The 16,158-nt window shown below is 40.9% G+C and overlaps 1 protein-coding gene across 2 annotated transcripts in view; it reads left to right on the forward strand.

Moving 5' to 3' along the window:
- Dnah11 (dynein, axonemal, heavy chain 11) overlaps positions 1-16,158 on the forward strand; it is a gene marked incomplete at its 5' end in the record, with an annotated part of 307,294 nt that overhangs the window by 175,261 nt on the left and 115,875 nt on the right. For both annotated transcript variants that reach the window (XM_005377377.2, XM_005377378.2), the window contains 7 exon segments: positions 736-838; positions 2,947-3,186; positions 5,166-5,327; positions 6,015-6,208; positions 9,389-9,551; positions 10,763-10,886; positions 11,330-11,472. In XM_005377377.2, the coding sequence (XP_005377434.2) occupies positions 736-838; positions 2,947-3,186; positions 5,166-5,327; positions 6,015-6,208; positions 9,389-9,551; positions 10,763-10,886; positions 11,330-11,472 (1,129 nt within the window).

Below are 16,158 nucleotides of genomic sequence, written 5' to 3' on the forward strand. Positions count from 1 at the left end.
AACAGCATATGGTTTCTCATATGAGTAATCTGAAGAACATATAAAGTAAAAAACAAAATAAAAGATTGAGAAAAGGAAACGGGGGGGGGGGGGATAGATCCTATGCAAATGGGAAGGGGACAAAATGACCAAGGGTTGGGGGAGAGAAATGGAACTTAAAAAGGCTTAAAATGTGTCTTGTGCATGTAACAGCTACCTACAATACATGTAAGCATTTATATGTCACAAACATGAACGACGATGATGATGATGAAGAGGAAGAAGAGGAGGAGGATACTAAGGAAGGGAATCCAGAGATAAAGGGAGTAAGGAGGTGGGAGGGGAAAGAGGAGTTAAAAGAATCAAGATTTGTTGAGTACACATACCTGCGCCCTACGATGAATGTAAACGTCATGGATGGAGAGCAGCCATGTACTAATAAAAAACTGAGCTGAACACGGGGTGAGCCCTGCCCGTCACAGAGCCTTGCTGTGGTTACAGACCGTTTCTCAGAGTCAGCAGGCAGGGACAATTCATAATGATACGGCTTTGGGTGTTGATTTTGGTCCCCAAAGAGCTCTGTCACCTTTCTGAGCTGCAGTTTTGATCTCCCCAAATAAAGCTAACAAGGTTAACCTCACAGAACCATCTTGGTGATAAAGATAGCATGTGATGAAATCTTTTATGAGCTGATGGATGCTGCTGTTTTTTGATCTCCAGTCTGGGGACTTAAGGTGTTACGTTTTTGCCTCTCAGGTATGATAGACAGAAAGCGATGCTTAAAGAAATCCACAACTGCCAGTATGTGGCCTGCATGAACCCCACGGTGGGCAGCTTCACGGTCAGCCCCCGGCTGCAGGTATGCGCTCAGCACCACTCCCTCCCGCACAGCTCCGGTGTGGTGCTCCAAAGTTGCAGGTCTGGATTCTTGGTGCTTTTGAATATAGAGTGAGACTTCAAATTTTTTAGAGCAGTTTTAGGTTCACAGCAAAATGAACTGAACATAGAGACTGTTCCCGCCTTCTCCCTCCCTGCCTGGCTTCATTTGACCTACGACTGTATTAACCTCTTGCATTAGTGACAATGGATAAGGCACTGATGGTACAATATTACCAACCAAAGTCCAGAGTTTAACGTTGTTTTGTACCTTCTGTGGGTTTTGATAAACATATAATTAGCAGTATACACCATTATAACAGCAGAGAATAGTTCACTGCCCTAAAATCCCTATGTTCTGTGTATTCATCCCTTCCTCTCTTCTGAACCTATGGCAACTGATATTTTAAAAAAATTTTCAATTTTGTTAGGGCAGTAAAGTATATGTTACGTACAATTTACCATCTTAACCATTGTAAGTATATAATTCAGTGGTACTAAATGCTTTCATAATGTTGTGAAACCATCACCACCATTTATTTTCATCTTTTTATATTGTGAAACTGAAATTATAACCATTAACAGGAACTCCCCATTGCTCCCCCTTTTAGTCCCTGCCAGCCACCCTTCTACAGGGCGGCTATCTCTGGTTTTGGCTGTAAGCACCTCATATATGTTAAATTGTGCAGTATTTTTTTGTGACTGGCTTATTTCACTTAACATAATGTGCCCAAGGTCCAAACATGTTGTGACATATTGCAGAATTTCTTAACACTGAATAGTGTACCATTTTATATACTATCTACAGCATTTTGATTTTCCATTCATCCATGGTGGACACTTGGGTTACTTCCATATTTTAGTTGTTGTAAATAATCCCACTATGAACATAGGTGTACAAATATCTCTGGGAGACACTGCCTTCAAGTCTTTTGAACATATGCCAAGAAGAGGAATTACTAGATTTTATGGTAATTGTTTTTTAAACTTAAAGAGCAGTCATTCGATTTTTCACATCATTTTTTATTTCCACCAACACTGCACGAGAGTTCCAATTTCCTCACATCCTTGCCAACTTTGCTTATTTTTTTCCTCATAGTGGCCATCTAATGGTTGAAATATTATCTAATTATAGTTTTGACTTGTATTTCTCTAATAATTAGTGACATTAAGTATCTTTTTATGTGTTTATTGGCCATTGGATATCTTCTTGGGGGAAATATCTATGAAATCTTTTGCCCAGTTTTGAATCATTTTTCAGGTAAATGTTTAGATTTTCTGTGTGTTCTAGATACTAATTTGCTATATACACTGATGTCTTTACTTTTCCTGTATCCACAACTGTGCCTTTTCCAGAATATCTTATGGTTAGAACCATAGAGTGTGCAGCCTTTTAGATACCTTTTTTCACTGAGCAGTATTTGTTTATGGTTCCTCCATGTCTTTTTATGGCTTGATAGATCATTTCTTTTTATCATGGAATAATATTCATTGCATGACTGTACATAGTTTATTTACCCACATATTGAAGCACAGATTGGTTGCTTTCAAATTTTGGCAGTTATGCATAGAGCTTCTATAAATATTTGTGTGTAAGGTTCTGCGTGTGCAGATCATAGGACAACAGCCATCACCAACATACATGCAGCAGGAGCACACGGTGGTTGTCCTCACTTACCTTGAGTTTGCTGGCAGTGAGTTAGGTGCTCTGCTGATCTTGGCGGGGCTCCTTTGAGACCATCTGGGGGTTGACTGTATCAGCTAATCTAACCTGGCTTAAGATGGAGCGGCTGGGCCGCTGTGGCTCTGTTCTTTGTGCCTCCCATCCTTAGCAGGGTGTCAAGGTCATGGAAAACCAGAGGCCTAAGTGAACAGGGGATACGTGCAGCCTCTGTAGGCTGTTGCCACTTCATCTCGTTCTGTGAGCTCAAGCAAGTCACCTGGCCAAGCCCAAGATCTGAAAAGCAGACACTAACAGGTTTCATGGGAATGGACCTGGTTACAGGAGGGATGAAAACTCTGCTGCTTGTTTGCAGCTTCCTGGCAGGAGTAAAGCCCTTATTTTATACTAAGTCTTATGTTTCTTTTCAGAGACATTTCACAGTGTTTGCATTCAACTTTCCATCTCTGGATGCACTGAATACTATCTATGGCCATATCTTTAGCGTCCATTTCCAGCACCAGGCCTTTGGTCCGTCAGTTCTCAGAAGTGGCCCCTCTTTGATCCAGGCAACAATAGCATTCCATCAAATGATGACACAGAACTTTTTACCCACGGCTGTCAAGTTCCACTATATTTTTAATCTGAGAGACCTATCAAACATCTTCCAGGTACCTTGACTGCTCTATTTTATGCCTCCTGAGTAGAGGAGTAATTATAGAACTTATGTTTAAAACCATGCTTTGGGGTCTGGGGATTTAGCTCAGTGGCAAAAGCGCCTGCCTGGCAAGCGCAAGGTCATGAGTTCAGTTCCCGGTACCAGAGAAAAACAAAACAAAAAAAAACAAAAAAAACAAAAAAACCATGCTTTGTAATTGTGAATGTATTCTTTCATTTTATGCCCATAAACTTCTCTTTGAAGTCAGTCCAGTGGGTTTATCATTCCCTTTTTGTCAGAGAACAGTTGTGCCCCTTGGGTTACCTAGTCTCTCAGATTCTTTGTGCCACCATACCAAAATACCTGGGACTGGGTAATGCGTAAGTTATAAAATGTATTACAGATTTTGGAGACTGAAAATTTGAAGGCCGACCAAGGCTCCAGCAGGCTTGGTGTTTAGTGAGACCCTTGTCTGTGATTCCGTGATGGTGCCTTGACCTTTGTGTCTGCCCCTGACAGAAGGGGTGGAAGATCGAAAGGGTCCATCTCTTATTTGAGGTCATGTTACAATTTAACTATCTCCAAAAGACCTCACCTCTTAATGCTGTCATACTGGCAATTAAATTTCAATACGTGAATTTGAGGGAGATACTCAGGTGATGGCAGAGAGTGACATAACGGTAGAAACAAAGGTAGAAATTTGGACTCCTTAGGTTGAGAGTCCTCTTTTACAAAGTACCAAATGAGTATAATTGATGATGTTTTTGCAGTAACCATTTATATGTGATTTTCACACACTTAAGAGGAAAGTATTATTGCTTAGATTGCTGGATCATTTTCTATTGATGTTGAAAATTGAGATTACTCAAAAAAACTAACACTAGAAATGCCATTTGACCCAGTTATTCCCCTTCTAGGAATCTTCCTGAAAGACTTAAAAACATCATATTACAGTGACACATGCATGCTCATGTTTATAGTAGTACAATTCACAATAGCTAAATCTTGGAAGCAGACTGTATGCCCGTCAAAAGAGGAATGGATAAAGAAAATGTATTTATACACAATGGAGTACTACAGTGCCGTGAAGAAAGATAAACTTGAATCATTTGTAGGGTAATGGATGCATCTTGCAACTATGACATTAAGAGAAATAAATCTAGGGGCTGGGGAATTAGCTCAGCGGCACAGTGCCTGCCTGGCAAGCACCTGGAAGTGTGAGGTCCTAAGTTCAATTCCTGGTACCCACAAAAAGTAAAAAATAAATAAAAGCAGAGTTTTAATCTTAGAAGAAAAGGGAAGAGAGGCTGCTGGTGAAATGGGATGTGCTGCTTCCTGCTCCCTCATCTCTTCCCGTCAGCTGTGCCTGCCATCTCCAAATTGTGTCTTAGCCTTGCAGTCTAATTTCCCACAGTGTTCCATGAGTGTAGAGAAGGCTGACTCTCCATAAGCAGCAGGTCTGTGTGAACCCGGGATACTGAACGGGCTGAGGGTAGGCACAGGAACTCAAGTGTTTTACTGCTACCCACATCTACCCACAAGGTGTAGATTTGCACATTTACTTTTGGTCACATGTTCATTTGTCCCATGAATGGGTTAAACTGACTGATATACGGTACCAAGGGTTTTAAAATTTTAAAAACATTGTATTCTGTGACTTTCATGTTAGTTTGTCCTTTGGTTTTGTGAGTTTAATCCATTAGAAGACTTAATAGCTGCAAGGGCTCAATGGCACTTAGTTCTTGAATTCACTCTTGAACTACAGTCCCAGTTGTAGTCCCAAAAATGGGTGAGTATAATGATAAATTTTTAAATGTCACCTTTTAAAAGATAAAATTACTTTTATATGTACATGTATGCACATACATACACTCTTGTTTATATTGCTTTTAAATTGCTAAACTCCGCACACAGGTAAATGTTAAAGAGCTACTTACTTGGAGTGTCTTAATCTTTTGAATGAAAGATATATTTCCCATTTCTGTTTCATAGGGGATTTTGTTTGCATCTCCTGAGTGTTTAAAAGGCCCAAACGATTTGATATACCTGTGGCTTCATGAATCTTCCCGTGTTTATGGAGATAAGCTGATAGACACAAAAGACTGCAACTTGTTTCAGAAAAAAATACTGGAAACTGCTTATAAATATTTTGAAGTAAGTGTGACTGTCAGAGCTCACTGCTTGCTCTCTTACCAGTTAGTGTTGGGGCTAAAGTTAGAAAAGGACATGAGTGAATTATAGGGGGCTAAGCTCCCTGCAGCATCTGGGTTGCTGAGAATATGGGATCTGGACATAGGAATATTCTCCCACCTGCTCACAGACGATCTTCAGGCCTTCCCTTCATAGACTTAGTTATTTTCTCATTGCTGGCACAAAGTACCCAGTGCCCACAAGTTAAAAGAGGAGAGGTTTATTTAGCTCACAGTTTGTAAAGGTTTCCATAGTCACCTGGCTCCAATGCAGGGAAGCATGCTAGAGGGGCATCACAGAGGAGAAACAGTCTATGGCAGAGCAGGCAGAAGGCAGCCAGCAGCAAGCCTCCCTTTCCCTTTTATTTCATTCAGGCTACAAGCCTATTGGTTGATGCCACACACATGAAGGGTGGGCCTTCCCATTATCCACACCTAGAACTATACTAAACCAATCAATGGATTAATTTACTTATCACACACCCTTAATTCATAATCACACATCCATGATCCAGCCACTCCCAAAAACCCCCACCCATGAGCACATGAGGTTCTGAAAGGACGTCTAGATAGCAGCGTAACAGACATTCTGCCTTATGTAAGATGAATCTTTCTGAACAGTCACACACCAGTTTCTCTTCCACATCCGCAGGGTCTCAATAGTGATGTGCTGCTTCAGCAACCCCTCGTTTACTGCCACTTTGCTAAAGGCGGGGAGGAGCCCTGTTACATGCCAGTGAAGGACTGGGAAGCACTGAAGAGGATTCTTACGGAGTCACTGGACAACTACAATGAGCTCAATGCTGCCATGCACCTGGTGTTGTTTGAAGATGCCATGCAACACGTGTGAGTTGACTGGTCCTTTTTTTTTTTCCCAAAGGAAAAACGACTCACAGTCCACAGTTGTTCTTCAATAGATTGTACTGAGACTCTATCAGTTCTTACCTATTACTTGTCATACAACACCAAAATATATATGTTGCTATTATTTATGTCCAATCTTTGTATCGTACATTGGCACACTACTTCCTACAATGCCATAACGTCTAATCAGAATTTCACTTTATTTCACTGCAGCCCTGTTAGATTAGACTACTAAGAAAGAGAAACAGAAATGACCTCCTGAAAACCACGTAGTTTGTAAGTGGCAGAGATAGGATGCAAACTGATTTTCCCGGAGTGCGTAGATTTTGCTGAGTGCCAAATAAGAATGTGGCCAGCTGTTTCAGTACTTTTGGGCAAAGTGGAAAAAACAGTATGGGGTGTGTTTTCTTGGCAGGAAATAAAAGGAAGACAACTGTCCTCGAAGATAACGGCACTGACAAGGCTCTTGCTCCTCTCCGTGACTCAGGACCTCATGTTGTGCACAGACAGTGCTGGGCCTGCACCTGCTGCAGCCCTTCCATCCGCACTGTTCTCAGGGCTAGGGGTGCAGCTGCAAGCACCCACAGTCCTATTCCTTCACTCACAGGCTTATGTGTCAGTGCTACAGACAGACATTTATAAGGATGTGAACAAACCAGCAAGGGAATGAGGAATATATAGAAAGAAATATGTCATTATCAAAAATAAAATAGGCTGAATCTATGAAACAAGCTACAGATTGAATATTCTTTATCCAAAATGCTTGGGACCTGAAATGTTTAGGATTTGGGATTTTTTTTTTTCAGATTTTGCAATATTTGCATATGGGTAACAAGATGTCTTGGGGATGGGACCCAAGTCTAACCACAAAATTCACCATAGGTATATTATATCCTATACACATTGCCTGAAGGTAATTTTACACATTTTTAGTGTGTTTTGACTGTAGCCCATCAGATGGGATCAGATGTAGAATTTTCCACCAAACATTTGAGATTTTTAGAGCCTTTCAGATTTCAGCTTTGTTGGATAAGAAATGCTTGACCCACATTTGGAGCCCTAAAGAGGGTCTGGGAAAGCTTGGCATTTAAACTGAGATTTAAACGATAAAATCAAAAGTTGTAAAAATATGTGAAATAAGGACATGGTGACAGAGAGCAGATTTCATGTGGCTCTGAGGCAGGAATGTTTGAGAAACAGTGAAAAGGATCAAGGGTAGCTGCATCATAGGAAAAATAATAGGGCAAGAAATGTGTGAGGAGGATGGAGAGGCAGGAACTGCCATTGCTCGTGTAGGGCATCTCTTTGTAACCAGAGTAAGGGGTTGTGATGATGCTCTAAGTGCAGCAATAAGCTGTGCGATGGATTTTATCATGAGGATGACGTGATCCGTGTATAGTCTAAATAGCTCACCAGGGCTGCTGTGGGATGGAGAATTGATTACGTCTTTACATCTAATTCTCTTCTCCCATTCAAGTTACCCTCCTCTCTCCCAGACCTGTGTAATGAATGGCAGTGGGCAAAGATTGAGGGGAAAGGAAAGAGGGAAGGGGAGGGGAAGGAAAGAAGGACGAGAGGAGAGGAAAAGGAAATGGAGAAGAAATGAGGAATCCAAACAGAAAAACAGATGTGAAGAATTCCATTTTCAGAATTTCTCTGTAAAATGTTTACCTCCAGTGCTTAAGTAAATGTTGGCACCCTCCGCAAGATCACTTCTGCTAAGCATGCTGAGTACTGAGGGTTTTATTGAACTGGCTGCAGTGATCCCCTGATGACACCAACAAGGGGAGTTTCAATTAGAATCCTCGAGCATGGTGTTCAGCGGGTTATTGCTAGCACTGTTCTGGTTGGTTAGTATACTAACTCCCTGCGTGAGCCGGGGGCATACATGAAACAAACCTCCTCCTGACACTGATGGCAAGAGTTTCCTCAAAAAATTATTCAGCATGGAATTTCCACAGCCTAACAGATGAAACTGTTTCTTTGATCAGAGATTATGAGCTCCAGTCTGATTTAATCAGCATTAGAGATGATTTAAAATCATGACCTAGAGTTTTATACAAAGGAACTTTGCCATTTAGCAAATCTGGTGGGGTAAAGCCTCAAAGTGCACGTTAAGATAAAGTGCAAACCTGGCTTTGGAGTGAGGGGTTTCTCCTGTGTTATCACATTCCCAAGGCTATTTTGTGTGGGGTCATGTAAAGTAGAATTTAATGGGACACCCAGGCTTGTAAAATAACCTTTCTTTTCAATAATTGGATGTTTTGGGGAAATGTTTATATGAGCTTGTCTTGGTATAAGTGACTGTTTTTTTCAAAAAACATTATTTAAAACAAGCATCTGCATGGATCATTCAACGCTTAAAGTTTGTTTCAAAAAAGCAACCTCAGATAAACACAGTGGCATCCCAGGTTTTGCCCTTAAGTATCTCCATGTTTATCTTTTGTTTGGTAGTTTTTCTTCATATTTACAACATAACTGAAATCTGTTTCTTTAGTGAAGCCCATATTTCACTAACGTTAAAGCCAATTTATTCATAACTGAAAGTTGTAGCAGTGATAGCAATAGCGTAAGCATTCACTAGATCTTGGCTACTGTAGAACAAGGAATTAGTTGGCTTTGATGGAAACTTTATGAATCTGAATTTTTTCATTAAATTATTTTACAATACTGTGGGCGTGGGGAAGGCTTTAATGTGAAGGTCGTGAGCACTGATTAAGAAGAGGCAAGTATTGAATTCACATGACTAAATCTCGTGGAGATGTCCATTGGTCTGAACAAATGCATGTTTTCCCAAGTAATTGCAGAGCGTGTATTTTTGGCACAAAGGTATTTTACCCTTGGTGTCTTTGCACTTGGATGCTGATGTGGAATTGAATCTGACAGCTAATAAAAACTTTTGATGCTTAGGCACAAGGCCTTGTACAGATTTCAAAGTATAGTGGTAAGTGATAAAACAATGACTCCAAATTGTTAGTAGCCTGGGAAAGTTTGTCAGGCATACAGTTCAGGGGCAAAGAAATGGGCAGCATCTTTGATAGGTAAAGATATGAACAAGGACTAAAGTTTCCAATAAAAATTAGAATTAAGTTTCTGAATATTTAATAAAATGTCCAGAGAATTTTGTATTCCACATCATGGTGGGTGCCTTTATTTTACCAGGTGTCGAATCAGCCGAATCCTCAGAACCCCTCAAGGTCACGCGCTCTTAATTGGAGTCGGAGGCAGCGGCAAGCAGAGCCTGTCTAGACTGGCAGCTCACATTTGCAGCCTTGAGGTCTTTCAGGTCACCCTGACCGAAGGCTATGGGATCCAAGACCTTCGGGTGAGTAAGCTTGCTCGATAGTGGTCGTAACTACTTGTGCTTGGCAGATTGGTTCCAGGGCCACACAGATCCCCTTCAGTGCAAATGCTCACATCCCTTATAGGAAATGGCAGAGTATTTGCATGTAATCTGTGCATACCTTCCCTTATACTTCAAGTCATCTCTGTGTTCTTTATAATACCCAGTACAGTGAAAATGCCATGCAAATAGTTCTTTTACTGTTTTGTTCCAGAAATAATGACAAGAAAAAAATCTATATATGTTCAGTACAGATACAGGTTTTTTCCCCAAAAAAATGTTCAGTTCGCCATTGGTTGCATGTGTGGATGTGCAGGGTCAACTCTACTTGTAACCGTCTGGAGGACAGAGCGTAGGCTGGCAGCGCACCCTTGTCAACTCTGACTCCTGGATTTGGCCGAGGCCTCCCTTGGCCAGGGAGGAGAAGGAACAGCTCTCCTTTGAAGAGCTATTTACCTTTGGCTGTTTCACCTTCATAGTCAAATTAGTGTTTATAGGCTCCATAATATAAACATATTCTATTAAATATTTGCTTATACATACAAATTTTTCTTTCACATTAACCAAAACTGGTGTTCAACATTATTGGTTTTCCAGTATGATACAGGGTAAAAGGGAGAAAAACCCACTTCCTTTATAAATACAAGTAGATTTCTAACCTTTGGTTAAGAATATGAGAATAAAATACAGTGGGACTATCACATTTGAGAAACCATTGTGTTTGTACAGTTTTTATTTTTAATCACAGTGCTCTTTACAAAACAATACAGGTTCTTGCACATGTATTGTAACTTTTTAAAAAATGCTTGTCATTATAGCCAACTAAATAAAACCTATCTTCAGTGAAATAGACAATCATTGCGATAAGCAAAAAACTCCCTTCCACTGTGTTACTTGACAAAAGGCATCAGTGAATTCATTTTCACTCTATTAGAAGGGAGTTGTCGCTCATCAGCAGCCTGTTTCCATCCCTGCGCTCCATTAAGCCGCAGACTGACGCTCATCATTATATGCCAGAAGTGCAGGTGATGTCACGCTTCTTTCCCCTCTAGCAGGTCACCGGGAGAAAAGGCAGAGTGCACTGCTATCGCGTTATAGTTACTGGATCATCTCTTCCCGGTACTCATATGCATACTCCCAACGTCACATCAGCATTTTAACAAAACATGAGTGATGGCCTCCTTTCCTTACAGGTAGATCTTGCCAATTTGTACATCAGAACAGGAGCCAAGAACATGCCCACTGCGTTCCTCCTGACAGATGCCCACGTTCTAGATGAGAGCTTTCTCGTGCTGATTAATGACTTGCTGATGTCAGGTGATTAAACTAACACATTTCTTGAAAGATCTTCCCCAATGACAAATTATCTGTAGTTTCAGTGAACTTTAAAGGGAGATAATTTGTCTTTGAAATGTGTGCTGGGGCAGTCTTTGGGGAGAAACCTATAAACCTAACTAATTTGAGGTGTATTGCTTTCTTAGTCTGCTTATGGGTGAGAAGTGCCTCCAAGAGGCCTTCAGAGGAGTAAATGTTATTCCTACCCAGACGGGCTTCGTGGGTTTGTTCATCATTGCTCGTCCTCCAAGTGTTGTAAATCTTCTGAATGCAAAACTATGAGAAGAAAATGGCATTCCTAATTCCAAACTCTTACCATTTAAGCTGAACATTGTCTTACAAAACATTTCAAGTATCAGGAAGCCATACCTGCAATTTCAATTGCAGTTATCTTTGGGTAATTCTGCTCATTCTTTTGAGGGCAGGAGAAATCCCAGATCTCTTCAGTGAGGAAGATGTGGACAAGATAGTTTCTGGAGTTCGGAATGAAGTTCGTGGCCTGGGCATGGTGAACTCCAGGGAGAATTGTTGGAAATTCTTTCTGGCCAGGGTTCGACTACAGCTCAAAGTAAGAAACATTTGATTTACCTGTGTGTTATTTAGAAGCTGCTGTTGGAATTCTGATGTGGATCTATATCAAGGTTAACATTACAGCTTTGAATTTCCACGAGTCATTTGGAAAGGACATCTGCACTTATAGGTGCATCTGCAGCATGTCTGCCTTACTGCTGAGGTACTGGGTGCTGTGCAGCCTTGGGCTGGGCAGTGTGTGTAGCACCCAGTGAGCCCCGTGTGTCCCTGTCCTAGAGAAGCTGACTCGGTCACACGGCACTGAGGGCATCACAGATCATCGTCCTACATGATGAATGTACATGGCGCCCTGGGATCTCTGAGAAGGCAGCCTGCTCCCTAACTGGATAGATAACCTGGGGGGTTGATGTACCAAGTGTCAAGCATGGATCAGAACTCACGGGGAGGAGATACCTGAGGGGAAATGACATTTCTCAAAGGATGGACTGTGAAAATCGTATTTGGAGAAAGCTGAGGTAGCACTAAGGCCTAGAACATAGAGTTCTTAAGGGGAGACCACAGTTGACAATTCTGGAAGGGTACATTGGGATGAATGAAAGGGTTTGTAAGTCTTTAACTGAGCAATGGGGAGAGTTGAGAGTTAAGGAAGTGTGTCACAAGTGTGTCAGTCCCTCGGGAAAAGAAATTCAAGGCTGATGCTCAGATGTCCTGAGGTTTGACCAGTGTCCTCTAAGGCTGGCCTGTGCTTTAGTGTGCCTCACACAACGTAAGAGCATCAGAAACAAAACAAAGACTTCCAAGCTTAGGACGAAGGCCACTTCAGAATGCTGTTATACAAAATCCAGGCTTTCCAGTATAGAAATGCTTTTCCTTCTAGAAAGACAGCTGCCTTAATATTTCTGGTATCACTAACCCTATTAGTGGTAGGCCCTGCAGTGGCTGCAGAGCCTGAAACATTGAGGAAAGCAGGTAAGAAGTGGCAGCAAAGAGGCCAAAGAGCAGCATAACTGCAAGTTCACCAAAATCTACAAATTCCACCTTAATCAGAGTCATGATGATCTGTGGTTAGAAGGTTGAGACTTTAGGTTCAGTCACCTGAAGGGTTTCCTGCCATCAAAAATGTGACTCAGATATGTTTGTCCATTGTAACAAGGCTAGGGATTTCTCTTTGTCCTGTCAGAGTGTGTTTCAATCAAAGTTTCTTTATAGAATGGGAAAACAAGTGCAATAATATAATTTGAGGTATAGTGTTATATAAATCAGTAGTTCTTGGTTTTGTTTGTCAGAGCTACAGAATCAACACCATCTAGAAAGTTCTTAAAAATATATATTCTCCATCCTACCCAGACCTCCTGAATCAAGAACTCTGGGTATGGGACCCAGAAATCTAAGTTTTAACAAGTCTTCTGTTTAATTCTGAGGCTTGCTGAAATTTGATAACCATTGCTATAATTCGTTCTAGAACAAACATCTCAAGCTTGCTTGCTTCTACAGGGAAAACTGCTGCAAAGGGAATTTGTAGGTTAAGCAGTTATAGTTTGTGCTAGTTTAAAAACATTCCTGTAAGTGTTTCGATGCTCTGCCTACTGACCAATGACATGAAGATCTCCTCTCCTGGAATCTGGGTGGCCTTAAGACTGCTTCACCTAGCAGCATACAGATGATGGGATGCTGAATAAATCCTAAGGCTGAGTCACAGAGAGCCCAGTTCTCTGGAACTGTGCATCCTATTTATGAGTTTTGTATATATTAAGCAATTAACTATATATATTTTCCCTGTGTTTCATTTGTCTTTTAAATGTGCATATGGTTCTTGTTTGTTTATTTGTTTATAACATTTGATTTTCTTTGCAAGTTCAGTATTAATCAGTGCTTTCCCTAATGGACTTGGGGTTTCACATAAATTTTAAAAAGCATGCTTTCCAAGCATTACTTCTTCATTAGAAGCAGTTGAAACTCAATTGGGCTTCAAACAAGAAAAACCCCCAACAATCACTCCTTAAAGCCTCTCAAATCAGAGGTTCCAGACTGGCTGGTGAGCACCTTTAGGAATCCATAATTTTCTTTCAGTTGGTTGCCTTCTGCCTTGCAATCACAGAAGGCTGCAGTAGACTTGTATTTCAGGCAGGGAGGAGGAAAGAGGAACAGGAAATACCCTGTATTAGGAAACCAGAGCTGTTCCTCAAAACCCTGAGCTGATGTCTTACTCTCACAACTGTATCAGCAGCTCCCAGGGAGGTGGAGGAGCCGGTCTTGGTACACTGCCTTTATGCATAAAACTGGGAATGGATTTTGGAATACACATACTCCTCAACTTCCCATGAAATTACATCCTAACAAGCCCACCACAGGTTGAGAAAGTATCATAAATTGAAAACACATTTCATCCACTCAACCTCTGTACATCACAGCACCCTGAAGAGTGCCTGTTTTTCCCATTCAGAGTGGTGTGGCTGCTTTGGCACTGAGGCTGTCTGTCTCTGCCCAGCATCAGGACAGAGCATCCTCTGTATTGTCGCCAGCTGAGGAAAGATCACAACTCTAAATCATGGCTTCATACCATCCTAGAGTTGAAACTGTATAAGTTAACCATCGCAGGTTAAGGGCCATCTATGCTTTTATTTTTAAGTAGCAGCATCAGTCATTGCAGAGCCTGTATGCTTTCATGATCTGTGTTTCAGGCTGTACTACTTCTGGAAGCCAGCAGATTCCTTATAATACATTGTAAATTGTGAGTGAGAGGCTTCAGATTGTTTTTCCCCAGAAGACATCTTTTCATCTCCACATGTATTTCTTCCTTACTAGTTTCATGCACTGCTTGTATTAGATGCCATGCAGCCATGTTTACTGGGTCTACTTCAGATGCTCTATTCTCTTTTTCACAAAGTCTTTTACACTGATCCCAACATTGTGCTGTGTGGGTTAATAAAGTTTTCTCACATATTTTAACATCAGACTTCTCTTTCTCATCAAGTTTCTCTTCTTCTCAGGTGTTTAGATGAGCGCTAGAATCACTTTTTCAAATGCTAAATATACTTCATTTTCATTGTCATACGGAATGCTTGTTGTTAGGGAGAGTAATCATTATGATATAGTCTTTTATTATTTTAATAAAGTTCTGTTATGGTATGTTATTTGAATATAGAAAAGTTATTTCTATTTTATAACTAGCTGCCTTACTACTTCTCTTACAGTTTCTAGTAGTTGGTTGATACCATAGAGCCTGCAGATAAAGGTATTTGGTCTTTCCTGCTATTCTATTTGTTTTCCTTTCTTACTTCCATGGTAAATCCTGCAGAATAACCTTTGGTAGTAGACGTGATAGTAGAAATCTTGCCTTGATTCTAGCTAATGTCTTTAATTTCACTGTTGTGTCTTACATGGCTTTTGATTCTGAATGTATATTTTGTCAAGTAAATTTCTACTAAATTCTTTTTTGGCATCTATTGAGACAATTATATGATTTTGTCCTCAAAATTATAAATATTCATATAATACAAATTGATATATAGCAGTTTTACATTTTGATATTTTTACCTCTAGTGGTTTTCCTTTATGAATTTCCTTTGATTCTAGGTATGGGCAGGACTGGCCAAGACTTGAGATCTGTTTGATATTCATCTCTATGTCTAATGCTAATAGGTTCTAATCCTTTTTATTAGTCTCATTTTCTGGATTACTTTTCTCTTGTTGCTGAGGCAAAATACCTGACACCCAGAATTAAGGAAGGAAAGGTTTATTTAGCTCACAGTTTGTGGAGGTTTCAGTCCATGCTCTCCTGGCTCCAAGGCAGGGTGGCACATGGCAGAGGGCAACAGTTCATGGTGGCAGAAGACAGCAAAGCAACAAGAGCAAAATAGAGGAGAGACAGAAGGAAGAGCAAGCTTCTTTCCCTCCCTCATGTTGTATGCAAACTACCCACCCCAGGGCTGGTGTAGCACTCACACCCATAATCCCAGCATTGGACTGTGGATCAATCAAAATCTAGAATCCCACGCCATGCCTGTATGAGGATATGGGGGGACATCCAGACACAAACTATAACACTCAGTTTTTAGCGTTTAACTCAGTACAAACTGGATTTTATCTTTTAGCCGAAATATGAATCATTTCTCCCCACTCTCAAAGAACTACTGAGAATCTGTCTCTTCCCTACTAAAATGAGTAGAGACTTGGCGTTTGTTGTTTTGGTTTTTGTCTTGATTTCAGTGCTAAGGAGGAAGAGCAAATCTTCCTCTTAAAAAGAAAAACTACGGGTGATACCTTTTGATTTTGTTCCTTTGATGCATCCTGAGGAAGGTTAATGGTCAGAACCATGACCTCTACCCCTAGAGAGAACTAATACAGAAAACGGGAAAGGGCATCTTGCAGCCAGAAGATGGCAGCTGCTTTCTTTCCAATCCATGCCTATGACGCTTAACCCTTGAAATTGTAAAAAGAATTCCAAATCACCCTGTTAGTTCCAGATATCATACTCCTCACCAACATGTGTGAAAGACTCAGAATTTTGATGAGTTCTTCATTGCTGGTGTTCCAAGCGGGGCGACACGGAATGCTCACTGTGTCACAAGGGTTTAGAGCACACCTGGCAGGTCACGGTGAATGATGTGCTATTGCCACCCCATTACCCATGCTCACCACGCAGAGTCGGTTTTCGTTTGGAATGCAGGGCACTGAGAACCTGTTGGCATGCAGAGTGTGACCTCAGAATCCCACAGGGCTG

Source organism: Chinchilla lanigera, unplaced genomic scaffold (assembly GCF_000276665.1).
Source record: "Chinchilla lanigera isolate Chin_1 unplaced genomic scaffold, ChiLan1.0 scaffold00009, whole genome shotgun sequence".
In the NCBI taxonomy this organism is placed as follows: Eukaryota; Metazoa; Chordata; class Mammalia; order Rodentia; family Chinchillidae; genus Chinchilla; species Chinchilla lanigera.